The sequence below is a fragment of the Rhododendron vialii genome, chromosome 13a (assembly GCF_030253575.1).
Source record: "Rhododendron vialii isolate Sample 1 chromosome 13a, ASM3025357v1".
In the NCBI taxonomy this organism is placed as follows: domain Eukaryota; kingdom Viridiplantae; phylum Streptophyta; class Magnoliopsida; order Ericales; family Ericaceae; genus Rhododendron; species Rhododendron vialii.
The window spans coordinates 31,318,476-31,333,966 of record NC_080569.1 but is presented as its reverse complement, the minus strand read 5'-3'; the positions used below and the strand labels follow the sequence as shown (position 1 = coordinate 31,333,966).

At 45.9% G+C, this 15,491-nt stretch overlaps 1 protein-coding gene across 10 annotated transcripts in view; it reads left to right on the top strand.

Moving 5' to 3' along the window:
• Positions 1-15,491, top strand: part of LOC131314489 (uncharacterized) — a 47,411-nt gene that overhangs the window by 31,074 nt on the left and 846 nt on the right. For all 10 annotated transcript variants that reach the window (XM_058343156.1, XM_058343157.1, XM_058343154.1 and 7 more), the window contains one exon: positions 14,697-15,133. In XM_058343156.1, coding sequence (XP_058199139.1) covers positions 14,697-15,133 — 437 coding nt within the window. The remainder of the gene's footprint in view (positions 1-14,696; positions 15,134-15,491) is intronic.

Below are 15,491 nucleotides of genomic sequence, written 5' to 3'. Positions count from 1 at the left end.
CACATGCAGAACGCCGCGCCAACTATGTCTAGATCTGCAGGAGGCGGGAGGCAGAGACGTCAAACTTCTCCTCCACCACCTCCTCCACTTCCATAAGAGCAGCCACGTGACATAGGACACCGCGGCACAGTCAAAGACCACCTTGGCTACACACCAGAAAAGGATGATGTCAAGGAACTCATCCTCTACAAACGTCCGGCAACGTCTGAGACACACCATTCAAGGAGCAACCGGGAGCGGATCAGATCCAAAGACACCACCACATCCTTCACAAGCACCTACTTCATCGAACGCGCGGAGTTTTCACAAACCACGGCCTCACATTATAGTCAAGGTTCCTAGCAAACGAGATGCCACGTCTCCGAGCGCCATGGCGAAATCCCACCAGAGAACCTGGAAAATGAAAACCAGTCTCGAAGAAATGGAAAGGGTGTACGTATTGAAGGACCGAACGACGACACGAAAAATGGTCATGAACATGAGAAGTCCGTCGAAGGTCCCCACTGAATGATCACTGATTTGAGAGACAAACTTCGACAGCGAAACAGGGAGAAACCTTTAGAAAAAGAGTCCAAAGAAAGGGACTCAAAGCATCCTCGGACCGATGGGCTCGGCAAACCACCGCGCCCAGGCTTCGAACGACAGCTAAAGGATCTCGGCGTATCGCCTTTCATATCCCACATAATCAATACAACCGCCGAAACCAACTTTCACTTGCCAAAGTTCACAAAGTTTAAACCAACCACTTGCGAAGCTTACACCCACTTGATTCACTTTCGTCAGACCATCGAGCTATGCACTAATAAAGACGAAATCAAATGCAAAGCGTTCCCATCTAGTCTCGGCTCCCTTGGACTCTAGTGATTCAACAAATTGCCCGCTGGATCCATAAGGAACTTGGCCGATCTTGAACGTGCCTTCAACACTCGCTTCATCACAAGCAATAGGACCGCGAAGGAGCCTGAGTCACTATCTCAGATGAGGAAGCTCCCATCTGAAACACTCAGGCAATACGCCGAACGATACTGGCAGTTGTTCAACGAAATCCCTGGAATCGACGAGTACTGGGCCGTACGAACCTTCAAAAATGGTTTGGAAACTGGCAGCAAGATCCTGGACGAACTCGCCATCCGTCCACCTCACGGCATGGGTGAGTTGATGCGCATCGTAGAACGATTCTGCGCTCTTAAGGAATTCTACGCAGACCGAGCGGCTCAAGGAATACCAAATCCAATTACCCAACCCCCAGCAGTCACGACACAACTACCAGCACCAATCATAACCCATCAGTCCCAGCAAAAGAAACACGTCAACAACATTAAGGAAGGAAAGAAACGTCCACAAAAGGTGCACGACTACGTGGCTAAAACCACATACTTCAAAGAGCCCATCTGGTCTTTCCTAAAAGAGATAATGAGGCAACCATGGTTCTAATGGCCAACAGGGAAGCTTGGCACAGACACCGGTCAAGAAGATCAAAACCCACAAAAAAAGTGCTTGTATCATTACGAACTCGGTCACTACACAACAGCATGCGCACCGTACAAAGCACTGTTGGAGCGTCTGGCAACCCAAGGCCATCTCGATCAGTACATTGATCGAACCAAAACACCCACCCGTCAACCTGCTGGAAATCCCAACCCAAATGAGCCGCAGCCGACGATACACGTTATTCACGATCCCGTGATAAAGGAATCTGAAGCAAACCTTCATGCCGACCTCAATCGCGTCTCCACTTCAAAGCAAGTACTTGCGGTAGGACCTGGATCCAAACGTCTACGTCCACTAGAATTACCCAAATGGACAATAACTTTCACCGAGCGCGATCTCGAGCGTGTGCAAACCCCATACTCCGATGCCCTCGTCGTAACTGTCCAAATTGGAGTCCATGACGTCAAACGCGTTCTAATCGATCAAGGAAGCTCGGCGGAGGTCATGTACTATGACTTGTTCAAAAAGCTTGATCTCCCAGAGTCGACTTTGCAACCCGCCGAAGTACCTCTCATCGGATTCAACGGAGCACCTGTTTGGCCACTTGTTCAAATCTTCCTGCCAGTCATCGTCGGCTCGAAAACATTGAGTGTGGAATTCATCGTCGTCAACGTACCAAGCCCATACAACGCAATTCTTGGCCGAACATGGCTGCACGGCATGTAAGCAATCGCTTCAACTTACCATCAAGTCGTCCGATTCATAGGCACAAATGGAAGACAGGAAGATCTACGCGGTGATCAAGTTGCCTCCAAAAAGTGTTACATCTCAGCTATCCATAATTCCACCAAAGCAAAGCATGTTCAATGGGTCGAAGTCCCAAACATGGCAATTATTGACAACATCGGTGAAAATGCTGAAGACAAAGCGCAAGAGGACCTCGTCCAAATGCCCATCAACGAGGATGGTTCCCATTTTTTCTTACTCAGTTCCTCCATCAGTGACACCAAATGAGAAGAAATGTTTCAATACCTCCAGAAAAACATAGAAGTTTTTGCTTGGACCCCCAACGAGATGCCGGGAATAGACCCAAATTTTATCAGTCACTCTCTCAACATGAAAAAAGACGCCAAGCCTGTCGTCCAGAAATCACGCCGATCTGTAGTCAAACACGCCGACGCTATCGTGGAAGAAGTCAGACGTTTGCTGGAAGCTAACGCCATTCAGGAAGTACAATACCCAACCTGGCTGTCCAACACAGTGGTCATTAAGAAGAAAAACGGCAAATGGCGAGTTTGCGTTGATTATACCATTCTTAACCCCTAAGGATTGGTTCTCACTCCCCAAGATCGATCAACTTATGGACGCAACAGCAGGCCACGCTCTGTTAAGCTCCCTAGACGCCTACCGTGGCTACCACCAAATAGCCATGGACCTGGACGACATGGAAAAAATTGCTTTTATCACACCATATGGCATCTTTTGCTACCGAGTCATGCCCTTTGGGATCAAGAACTCGGGAGCAACATTCAACCAAGCCATATTCAAGATGCTGCAACCACAAATTGGCCACACCATGGAAGCTTACATCGACGACCTTGTCGTCAAGAGTCAGAAGGAATCCAACCACCTCCAAGATTTGGCAGAGGTATTTGAAATCCTCAAACTACACAAACTCTGCCTAAACCCTGAAAAGTGTGCATTCGGCGTAAGCGCAGGAAAATTCCTTGGACACTTGGTCACTCAACGTGGTATTGAAATCAACCCCAACCAGATCAAGGCTATCGCCAACTTGCGCCCACCAAGAACAATCAAGGAAGTGCAAAAGCTCACTGGAATGGTAGCGGCTCTAAACCGATTCATCAGTAAATCCTCAGACAAGTACCACGCATTCTTCCATGCATTGAAAGGAAAGAGTCATCGCAGTTTTGAGTGGACCCCGGATTGTGACTCCGCCTTGGCCGAACTCAAAGAATACCTAAGCTCGGCCCAACTATTAGTGAAACCAAAGGAGTTCGAAACATTGTATCTCTATCTCGCCGTCTCCGCCCACGCAATCAGTTCAGCACTGGTGCGGCGGGATGGCACAGACGACATGCCAATCTACTTCACAAGCAAGACACTCCTTCCAGCTCAAACACGTTATCTACCCCTTGAAAAGTTAGCCCTTGCTCTCGTTTCGGCGGCTAGGAAACTCCTGACCTACTTCGAATCACACCCCATCATTGTCTTAACGGAGCACCCTCTCAAGAGCCTTTTTTGGAAGGCTGATCTATCCAACAGGGTCTCCAAATGGGCAGTAGAGCTAGCAAACTTTGACATTCGTTTCGAGCCACAAACGACGATCAAAGGGCAGATTCTTGCTGACTTCATTGCTGAGCTTACTACAGAAGATACAAAAATTCTCAACACACCCATCCCACCACAACCGGTCACCGAGCATCAAGTATCACCGAAGCCTTGGCACCTTTTCCAAGGGGACATCTGGCACCTACATGTTGACGGAGCCTTTAACAGCAACGGAGCAGGGGCTGGGGTCGTCCTAGTCTCCTCTTATGGGGCACTACATGAAAGTGCTATCAGCATCGACTTCCCTGCTACCAACAATGAAGCCTAGTATGAAGCCCTTTTAGCTGGCCTACGCGCAGCGACCACACTAAAAGTTGCAGATCTAGTTGTCTTATGCGACTCCCAACTAATTGTCAATCAAGTTCTTGGGGACTATGAGGCCTGGGACCCGCGAATGTTAAAATACCAGACAACAGTAGCCGAACTCATCACGCACTTTAAGAATTTCAAAATCGAACAGATCAACTGCGAACACAACGCGCATGCAGAAGCACTCGCCAGCCTTGCCTCAGCTTGCAAAGCCTCAGAATTCAGAACAATCAACTTTGGCAGCATTGACCACCCAAGCTTTGACACCACTTCAGAGGTACTCAATGTTGAACTTGGTCCAAGTTGGATGGACGCGATCATTGTGTTCCTAAAAAATGATACTCTACCAACAAACAAAAAGGAAGCTTACCGCATCAAGAACAAAGCCGCTTAATACTGGCTCTCCGAAAGTGGCCAACTCTACAGGAAATCTTTCTCCGGCCCGTATCTCCTCATTGTCCACGCAACCCAAGTACTCGAGATTCTCGCCGAGCTTCACTCAGGTAGTTGTGGCTGCACTCTGGCGGCCGTTCACTCTGCCAACGAGCAATGAGTCAGGGATACTTTTGGAAGAACATGAAGAAAGATTGTGAGGACGTCGTCCGGAAGTGCTGACCATGTCAACTGTTTCCCCCATACCAAAACAACCTGCCTAGAATCTCTCCCCCATCACAAGTCCTTGGCCCTTTGCTTAATGGGGGCTTGATATTGTAGGAAAGCTGCCAACGGCCCCTGGAGGCTCCAAGTTTCTAATCACGGCAACGGACTACTTCTCAAAATGGGTGGAGGCTGAACCTCTGGCAATGATCATCGAAGCCGACGTAAGAAGATTCGTCTGGGGAAACATTGTCACTAGATTCGGCGTCCCTTACGCCATCATCTTTGGCAACGGAAGCCAATTCGTCGACAAAGACTTAACCAGCCTCTGCGCCGAATTCAGAATTCACTTATTTAACTCCACTCCAGCATACCCTCAAGGGAACGGCCAGACTGAGGCTACGAACAAAACAGTCTGCGCAGGGATCAAGTGTCGGCTAACCTCCAAAAGAGGCAAATGAGCTGAAGAATTGCCACACGTTCTGTGGGCTTACCGTTCTACACCAAGGCGCTCAACAGGCCAAACACCCTTTTCCATGGCATTCGGCTTAGAGGCTGTAATCCCATTGAAGTCCAGGTTCCCCACCTTGAGAACAGAGAACTTTAACCCAAAGACCAACGATGAAGCCATGGAATAGGGGTTGATTTTGGTAGAAGAGAAGCGTGATGACGCTAGACTAAAGCTCGCTGAATACCAACAGCAAGTGGCCAAAGGATACAACTGAAGTGTACGAACCAAGACCTTTAAGCCCAATGACTTGGTTTGGCCAAAAGTGGTGCAAGCAAGCAAGAAAACCAAGTTTAAACCCAATTGGGAGGGACCTTTTCATGTTGTCAAGATTGTAGGTGAAGGTGCCTACGTACTGGAGGACATGAATGGGAAAGTTCTCACCAACCCGTGGAATTCACAGAATCTAAAGAAAGGCATACATGTGATCAACTTTTTCCAAACCCACTCTATGCTCGGCCATTTATCATTAATTTATCTATTGTACTTAATCTTAAGAACGGCTTTGGCCCTCAGTATTTTAAGTTTTCCTTGTGTTCCAAACGTTCCTCAATACCAAAAAGAATCTTGTTTAGCAATTGACCTCTTCTGCACTTCTTTAAAAAAAAAAGCTTATTTTATTCTATGCTTTCACATTTTGTGGGCACGCGCCCCGGAAATTCTATTTGTAAAATCGGGCGCGGCCCCTTTTGTTGGAAGAGCGCGGCGAAATGCCTCGATTCAGAGTCGCCACTCGGGTTTTAGCGGTGAAAGCACCCAAGGAACTGAACTCGAAAACGTTTGCCACGTTTGTTTGATTTTGAAAAGGCATAGACCGGTCCGTCGTCACCTTCGATATCTGAGGTTCGGGAGCCATGTTACGAGAGGGGAAGGGTTTTATGGCACCCCTCTCGCCCAATCCGGAGATCGGTCTCTACTCGAGCATTTTATAAAACGTTTGCATTTCTCTCTCATTTGATCATTTTTTAGCCAGTTAGGGCGGGGGAACAGTTAATGGGGGTTAAAACTTTAACAAGTTGTGATTATGTGACAAAATGTTTATGAATGGCTTGATTGCAATACTAAATATAGATTGAGAACAAGCACTGAGCAAACTGGACAAATTGCAGTACGCTGCCCCGCAGGGGCGTGAGCAAATTCTATCAGCATGCACTGGCCGAGCCACAGCATGTTGATTTGACTTGCGCACGCCACAGGGAAACTGGCGTACTCCACTCATCTAGTATCACAGTCCTTATTTGCAACCCTCTAGGCTCTGGAAAAGGACCAGCGCACACCCAGGACAAACCATGCAGTTAAATAAATAGGATATACGTATTTACAGACAGATGAGACGGCTTGAAGCCATGAAAAATAGAAAAGAAACCCCCTAAACAGAGTGGGGACAGGAAGGAGGCCAAGATTAAGCTAAGATGCAAGGGCCAGCCACTGGATCCTAGCTTTAACTGCCGTACGCCAGTCATGGACTGCCGTACGCACGTTTGACCCTAATCCAGTGCTTGGTTTTTGCATCATCTGGGCTCTGAAACATGACCAGAAGGATCCCAGAGGCCTTTTGAATAAACAAAGAGCAGGCAATAACCTTTACGTCTAAACAGTTCTAAGCATACAGAAAGCAACAAACCGGTTGTTTAGCATGCAAGGGTGATTGACAGAAAGATAAAACAAAAGAAATGACGATCCATGATCCCCACGCCAGTTGTGCTCGTACTGCCATGACTGGCGTACGGCATGTAGAAACTGGCGTGCGCCAAGTATCGTCGCATACGATTGTTGTATTTTTACCAGTTCAAGGCCAGGACTTGTATTGTTTACTAGCCTGGGCTTTGCTGGTTCCCCTCAGGAGTCGAAAACAGAAAAGAACGTAAAGGTGATATACCTTTTTGTATTGAGGTTTGGAGGAGGTATTGAGCTTATGGATTGAAGATGGAGGCTTAGAAGGTGACTGGCTATCAGTAGGGTGTATGGAAAGTGGGCTCCCTTCCTTTCTCTTTCAATGGAAGAAGAGGAGAAAAAGAGCAAGAAGAGAGAAGAGGGGTGCTTTTGCTTCTTGATGATGCTAACCCCTTGCAAATGAATGCAAGGGGGGTATTTATAGGGGAGAGAGACTGAGATCAGTCTGGGACCAAGGCCTTGTTTGGCTGGTCAAGGCAAGGTTGGAGCCTCCCATGCATTAAATGCATGGGACTTGCCTTGATGGGGGGTGTAGGAGAGAGAGGGAACGTCTCTGCCGAGAGTAATCATCAGGGACGCTGTAGCCGACGTCAGGGTGGCACAAAAGTCCCGCCCAAGTTGCTGAATAAAGTTGATTTGACTGGGTTTGACTGGCGTGCGCCACTATTAAATGGCGTGCGCCAGTAAAACCTGGGCTACTGGTCGATGACTGACACGTGGCAGATAACTGGCGTACGCCTTCAGGACATTGGCGCGTGTCAGTTTGGTTTTGCTGGGGCTGTTTGGCTCTGGTTTGAAGGGTTCGATATGGGCTTGAAAGAGGTTAAGGGCGCTCAAAGCTCAACCACACCTTGGTCCTTAAACTGTTTTCGACTAAAATCATCATTGGGGAGATAAAAAGATCGACAAATAGCGTTATCTGGACAGTCCAGAATGGGGTGTCTACACATTTCACCTTCGGCAAGTTTTGCAACCACAAACATTGACTTCGGTCACACCCACAAACGACTTTTATGCCCCAGCTTTGGCCACCATCGCTGCCCAAAGAAGCAAAATCCGGACATATGGTCCACCAAGCCTAAAACACACATTACGGTTGGAATTTAGGCTTAGGTTTGGCTTGGCAAGACAGTAAGGTCGGCCAACGCCCGGTTACACTCACGCTTTGGTGAACAAACCACCCACAAACGTTCAAAATCTTAAGCCATTACAAAACTCGACCTGGGGTTGGAAAATTGGCCGAGCCCCAACCATATATATAGGGGCACCATACAACTTTTCGTTGCTAACCTAAGTATTATCCACTACACTTGAACAATGGCCGCGGACAAAGCCAAGCTCGGCAAAACTATCAACTCTATTTGTCCACTCTACTTTGGTCAAGGATCGGCACCATCCAACAACAATTAAGCAATTTCCACCCTGATCCATACCCAACTACTTAGCCAAACCCAGACGAAAGTGGGGGCTACGGTTAACCACCAAAAATAAGCAAGCATGTCAAAATAAATCTAGGGCATAGAGACGGAATATCAAAAAAGCAAGAACTTGATAAAATTGCCAACAGGATGTCAAATCATCAGGAACAAGTATTGCAAAAACCCCTAAGCTAGGAGGTACGGCATAGTAAATCGTTCGGCGCTGACCCCCCACAAACTATTGCACCTGGCACGGTAAAATCCAAGTTTGAATCCGTCCAGTCCAACAAAAATTAAAAGTTCAAAATCCAACAAGTTCATATAGAGAAATAATTAAACTTGAGGAACGTCCTCAGAAGCAACATCAGCAACGGCCTCGGCACCCTTATCAACGGCCTCCGCAACCTTATCAACATTCATGGGCTTCCGCTCACTGCCCTCAGCTACCTTCTCACCCCTTTCACAATTTTTCTCCCCAGAGCCGTCTCCACCGTCGACCTTGGCGTTGGTAAGATCGTCAATATCATCCTTGCTCTCAAGAAACTCTTCCGGAGGGAGTGGCGCACACTCCTCCTCAGTATAAGAAAGGACAAGTTCAGGAGTCGTGGGTCCAAGAATCGACTTTATCATGTTAAGGTCGGCTTCAAGCTGCAGGATACCACACTCCGCCTTCACACCGTCCTTGTATCCTGTTCGGTATGCGATTGGAACCCTCATCCTAACCTCGTCATTGACCATCGACTGAGCATCCCTTATGTACTCAGCACCCGCTCGGTCATACCCGGCCTAATAGTCCTTCTCATCAACTTCTTTCATTTTCCTCTTCTCTCTCCTCAAAACTTGGCCAAGCTCACAATCGGCTTTCTTAGCCTTCTCCAGAGCTTCATCTATCTCCTTCTCAAGCTTGGTAATCTTAACCTTTGCCAGCTTCAGACTATTCTTCAGGGACTTCGCCTTATCACGCTCAATCTTAACATCATCACGATACCTAGTCCTCTCCGCTGCCAAAAGCTCGGCCTGGTTTGAAGCCCACAGCAAGGCCTGTCCAGCCTGCATAGAACAAATAAGTAAGCTCGACGACATCAAAAAGAAATAAAAATCAAACCAAAAACGGACCTGAACAAGGTAGGCGCTCGTGTGAATGATGCTCGGCTGCAGCTCCAATGGGACTCTTTCCATATCTCTTGGCAACGCAAGGCCGTGAAACATAGTAACGGCCAGCCCGGGTTCCAGTTTGATGCTATCATTAACAGTAACAACCCTCCCCTCGGCCATTGCAAATGACGGTGCAAACTCTTGCATGATTGCTCGGTCGCCTGAACCCACTGACTTCTCCGCAACATTTGAGGCGCCCGCAACTAAAGATTCAGTTTGATTTTTTTCCCTCGGATGTGGCGTCGGCTGTCCCGTCGGGAAAAATCATAAGTAACTTTTTGCCTATTTTCAGCAGGCTCAGCCACATCAACGTCTTTTTGACGAATTGCGGCGCCGTCCCTAATGTTCACTCACACAACGTTCATTCTTCCCATTTCTTCTGTAAATTCAGGAACAAGAGTTCGAAAGGGAACGTCTATAACCGGATGCTCGGGCGGCTGGCTCTTGCGGAACCAAAATTCAGCACGCTTCTTGAATGTGGGGAATTTCACCCTCGGCTCCTTTCCCTTATCGCTCGGCTTCGGTTGTTTGCTTTTCCCAACCTATTGTTCAGCGACCTTCTTACTCCCACCAACTTTCGTGCTTGGCAAACTTCCCTTCTCCCTCCTCTTCAACTTCCCTTTGTACGAAGGAATGTAGCCTAACAGAGTCAACACATCACGACAGATTTCGGCCTTCAAAATTTCAACATTTTACTCAACGACGAGTGATTGCTCTCTTTTAGTTATTGCATGGTGATCTGCAAAAAGGTATCAACCAATCAACACTGAAGACTCAAAAGATAAACGAAGTAAAAGTCAGGCTAGGCAAAATACAGGAAATAAAACAACCTCGAAAGTCTTTTATCTTCGGCACGTGATGTAGTCGCGTCAACTGATCACCGAACTCATAATTACCACTAACTTCGACGTAGAAGTTAGCCCATTTGTCGGTATCAGGTAGCCCCTCTATCAACGGCTCCCTGTTACTTCGTGTCAATAGGTACCTACGTTCGTTGCCGTGCCTAAACATTATGTACGTATGGAAAAGGTCGGCGACTGTGAACTCGAGGTTGTGGAGTTCCTTCAATTTAATCACGACCATCACTATCCTATAACTGTTGATGGCAAAATAATGGGGGACCAGGTCGAACTGAGCAAGTAATTCCCTCAAAAATGGATGAAGTGGGAACCGGAGCCCAACCTCACATATGGCCATTAAGGGAACCGTTATGTGCTCGAGACGGTGCTCTCTCTTATCTCTTATACAGTTACTGGCCACCTGACTAATAACAACATCGTCAGGATGTTGTACTCTCGGCAAAAACTCTCATACTCGCTTGGATCCCCACTAAAATAATGGGCATATGGACAAACCTTGCCCCTCTCATAAAGGTCAGGAAACTCCTTGTTCTCGGATAGGGTTTCGCTAGGCCTGGATCGGGAAGAAGTAGTGGCTTCGGCCTGTGAACGAAATCTGGATTCGGCTTCAGGCCCCGGCTAGAGTTCAGTGTCAGATTGAGTAGAAGTGGTAAAGGATATCTCGGGCTCGGTGTTGAAGCCGCCATCATACTCATGATCGCGTTCGGTGTTGGAGTCACTGGAGCCTGACATGTTTGAAGCAATGGAACAAGTCTGACATCGGCTCCTGCATCTTTCCAATAACTCTCAGATGACTAAATCACCGGAGCCGTCCCCCGAGCTTTCAGAGTCGGATGAGATGATAATGACTGGGTGAGCCAGACTTAACGAAACAAAGGGAAATATAATGAGGAACCTCGTCGTCGGACAGAAGGCAAGGATCTCACTATGCTCGGCTACCCTACTGGCCCACCCTACGTCCTATGAGGACTCAAGCTCGGGAAACGTGAGAGACTAGTTGTGAGGCTCGGCCAACACCAGCGTCGGCCAAAACCCCCCAACGTTAAAGCTGGGGCTCGAAAGAATCGGTTGAAGGTGAAGATGAACAGGCTGTTCATCCCCAGCAATGCACTGTTCATACAGAACAAAAAGGCCCAAAAAAATCCTAAAAAGAGAAGGGGAAAGTGCATGAAAACTGCATAAACTAAAGGAGCGACAAGAATCAAAACATACCTGAAGTTTTCTGGAAGATCTGATGACGGATCGATGAAAAATCAAGGCTGGAAGATGAACGGGCAGAGGTTGAAGCTCTGATGATGGTGGTTTAGAGAAAGAATTTTCGTAGCCCTTCTCTCTCCTCTCACTTTCGTTTATATAGGGTAAGGCCTGGGAATCTGAAATTCTCGCCCATTTCTGCACCGCCGAATCGACGGCCAATCATCTTTCAACACGTGTCGTGACAAGACGGTTTTGTAGAGCCCCATGCGTACCAGTAGCCTTCCTGTCAACCGTGCCCATCCATGGGTTAACACCTGGCATCCCCCCATTGGGACTCATCGCTGGCGGTTACCAAAAAGACGATTTAGGCTTGGCCAAATTTTATCCCGCAACCATGGTTCATGTTCGGCATTCAAAATGTTCGGCCACAGCTTAGTGTCAATCCCTACCACGCGCTCGGCGATTGCTGAGATTGAGGGGCTATTGTAACGGGCCGAACGAGACCGTTCGAGAATGGATGATTGTGACCACACTTGAATTAGGGGCTCGGCTATATGCCGAGATTCATCCATCAACGCTGTACCTATTATGAGCTCGGCGACAGGTGAGGCTCAGGCTTGGCCACCTTCATCAAGGAACCCTCATTGGCGAGTTCTCATCACGAGTCGCCTAATGGGCACGGCCAGGCACCGGGCTTGGCTAATAGAATGGACGCGCGTCCCATCACGCGCTGAAGCAGTTACATCAAAGGATAATGATGAGTGCACATGGGAGGTGCCAGCTCACGCCAGAACGGTTACCAGACCTACTCAGCTACGTCACAGTGGCGTCATTCAATTCGTGCAAAGCACATGCTAGTACTTGGAGAGCAAGCTAAGGAGACCCTATAAATATTAGAGGCTCACAACTCTGAGAGATACATAGACTCCTACACAGAAAAGCCTTAGTCTTCTGCTTTTACTCTCTGCACATTCTCATCCTCTTGCCGGGGGTTGCCGGAGGGCCTTGCCGGGTAACCCCCGGCTAGGTCTTAGTGTACAGGTTAGAGCGAGAAGGTTAGGAGATCGGCAAGCCAGCGGAGAAGGAACTCGAATCGAGGGTCGCAGGCCACACATTATGCCAGTAGAGTTGTAAAATGCAATGAACTCATTCGAATCATACTCGATCGTCTATCACTACGGAGTGTCTTAATCTTTCTTTGAAACTAGTTTTCGACCTCATTAAGAAAGATTTTGAACATATCAAATGCTCCATTCTTATGTTTCATCAAATAAACAGAGGTATAATTTGAATGATCATCAATAAACGTGATAAAGTATCATTGTACATTTCTAGTGAGAACTCCATCTAACTCACACATATCGGTATGAATCAAATCCAGCAACTCGGTTTCATTAAATGTTGATTTATGAGGTTTCTTTGTGATCTTAGCCTTGCTACATGATTCACATTTTTCAAAATCATTTTAAGGAGATATTAGGGATAAAACCTAAGTTGCTCATATTCATAATCAATTTCTTGTTAACATGACAAAGCCTTGCATGCCACATATTAACAGAACAAACAATATAAGAAGAAGATGCAATTTTATTCATATCAATAGTAAGCTTAAACATGCCATCAATTGCATAACCCTTTTCAACAAACATGCCATTTTTAGTAAGAGTATACTGATCTGCTCCTATAGTCTGGATAAATCTAGCCTTATTGAGGAAGTAGCCGGACATAAGATTCTCCCTCATTTCTAGAGTTTGCAGGACTTCCTTCAGAGTGACAATCCCTCTGGAAGTGAACTTAAGATCAACTTCACCAAAACCAAGAACCTTAGCGGTGTGGGAGTCTCCCAACAATATTTTCTTATCATCAGCTTCAGAATATTTTTTGAACAAGGAGCGATCATAACAGACATGGCGAGAGGCGCCAATGTCTATCCACCACCCTTCTGAACCACTTATCAGATTAACTTTTGATATCATAGCCACTAGTGGTTTTTCATCCACCAAGTTTGCCTGTGGAGCACCGCGACGCCTGGGGTTCTTGCAATTTCTTGCCATATGGCCAGGCTTGTTATAACTGTAACACACAAATTGGACAGAGTTCGTGTTTCGAGCCTGGCCTCCAGAAGGGGGCAACTTCTTGTTCTGATTCTGTTTTTGGGTTGTAAGAAAGAAAAACATCTTTTGCTTCCAATGTTTAAAGTGGAGTCCGTAAAAACGAAAAGGTTTGTTAATATCAATGGTGGTAATAGAGATCTTGTTTTCAGAATCCATGGCAGATTGAAACGCCTTAAATTTGTTGGAATAACTACTGTAAAATAAGAATGGATTACCTCAATAATCTATAACCGAAATATAGATTTACCAATCGAATAAAGGTTGCAGCGTTTGGGTTGAGTCACGGACTAGGTCACTCTCTTTAAAACGTTTCGCGGCTCTGCTCAGATTGTGCAAGCAGTTCGATCAATACCATGCCGTCTCTAAGATAAATTAGCCCAGAATACAACCTCTATTCGGCCTTCTCTGCACAAAAGAAAACTGACAACAAAACACAATATCGACCCTATTGCTCAAACTCAAACAAAAATCATTTTTATCGAGGAAGAGGGAGATGTTTTTTTCTCTGTATTTTCAATGATTCTGAAAGTCTTGAATATATAGATGGAGTAGATGGAGAAGGAGCGTCTAAGGATTTGTTTTTGGAAAGAAAATCAAATCAGTTCAATTACCGCACTAAATAAGGATAGGTTTTGTAATCAATTTTCAGAGATTTTAGAAACACGTTTTAGTCGAAGAGTAGCAAAAGGGAAACCATTGAATATTCAATGATATCTCTCAAAATGAAACTAGTGAATATTCATTAATACCTCTTCTGGGTATTATGCTAGAACTAGTAAATATTCACTAATACATCTTATTGGGTATTACACTAGAACGAGTGAATGTACACTATTACTCGGTTTAGCCACATTCACAAAGATTTACAAATAAATCAAAATCCCAACAATTTATCATTATTTCTCTTCCTATTTATTTACAAAAGCACGTAGGGGACCATGCTACTACAATTTTGCCGAGGGCCCTAGTATGTATAGGGCCGGCACGCATCGATCATTACTGTTCTATTTTTTCTGAATATGCAAACGATGAGTAACGGAAAGTTACTACATCGATCCATGAGTACTTTTGTAATTGCATGCAGTGCCTTGTATTAAACACATCCAAAAGCAAAAAGAGATGCATCTTCAAACTCTTGAGCTGCTCAAGTGTTTCTGTAAGGGAATTGCATCTCTACCAGACTCAGCCAAGCACAGGTCACTTACACATCATGCAATCCTTTCGGCTGCAAAGAATGGGATTCCCGAGATTGTACATGAAATTGTGGAATCATTTCCTTCTGTACTTGGGACTGTAGACTCCACAGGCCGGCGTGTATTTGAGAAGGCGGTTTTAGAGCGTCAAGAGCATACATTCAACCTTATATATCAAATGGGAAAGTATTCTCGACAACTTGCCCTACATAAGTATGATAAAGGCAACCACATCCTGCACTTGGCTGGAAAACTAGCACCTCCAACCAAACTCAGCCAAATTTCTGGTGCAGCTCTGCAAATGCAACTTGAGTTACAGTGGTTTGAGGTAAATACTATGTGCTCATTTATATTCCAATTAAATAAACCCAATCTTCTGGAACAAGTATTATTATCCATTGATAGGGTGTACTATTAACAATGCAATTTTCACAATTTAGTCGTGGCAACTGCTACAATAAATATCCATATCCGGACGTGGTTGATAAAATGGTCATCTAAGTTTAAATTCTTACAAGTTATATAGAGATTGTTATCATTTCAGGATCCACATTTTGTTTTCATGGAAATGCAAATCTTTTGAATTCAAGACGGATACAATGCGTCTATATTTACACTATCAAATTTGGGTCCATTGTACTACAATTTGTAGCAGTCTTTGGCATTTTTAAAAAATCAAACATTAA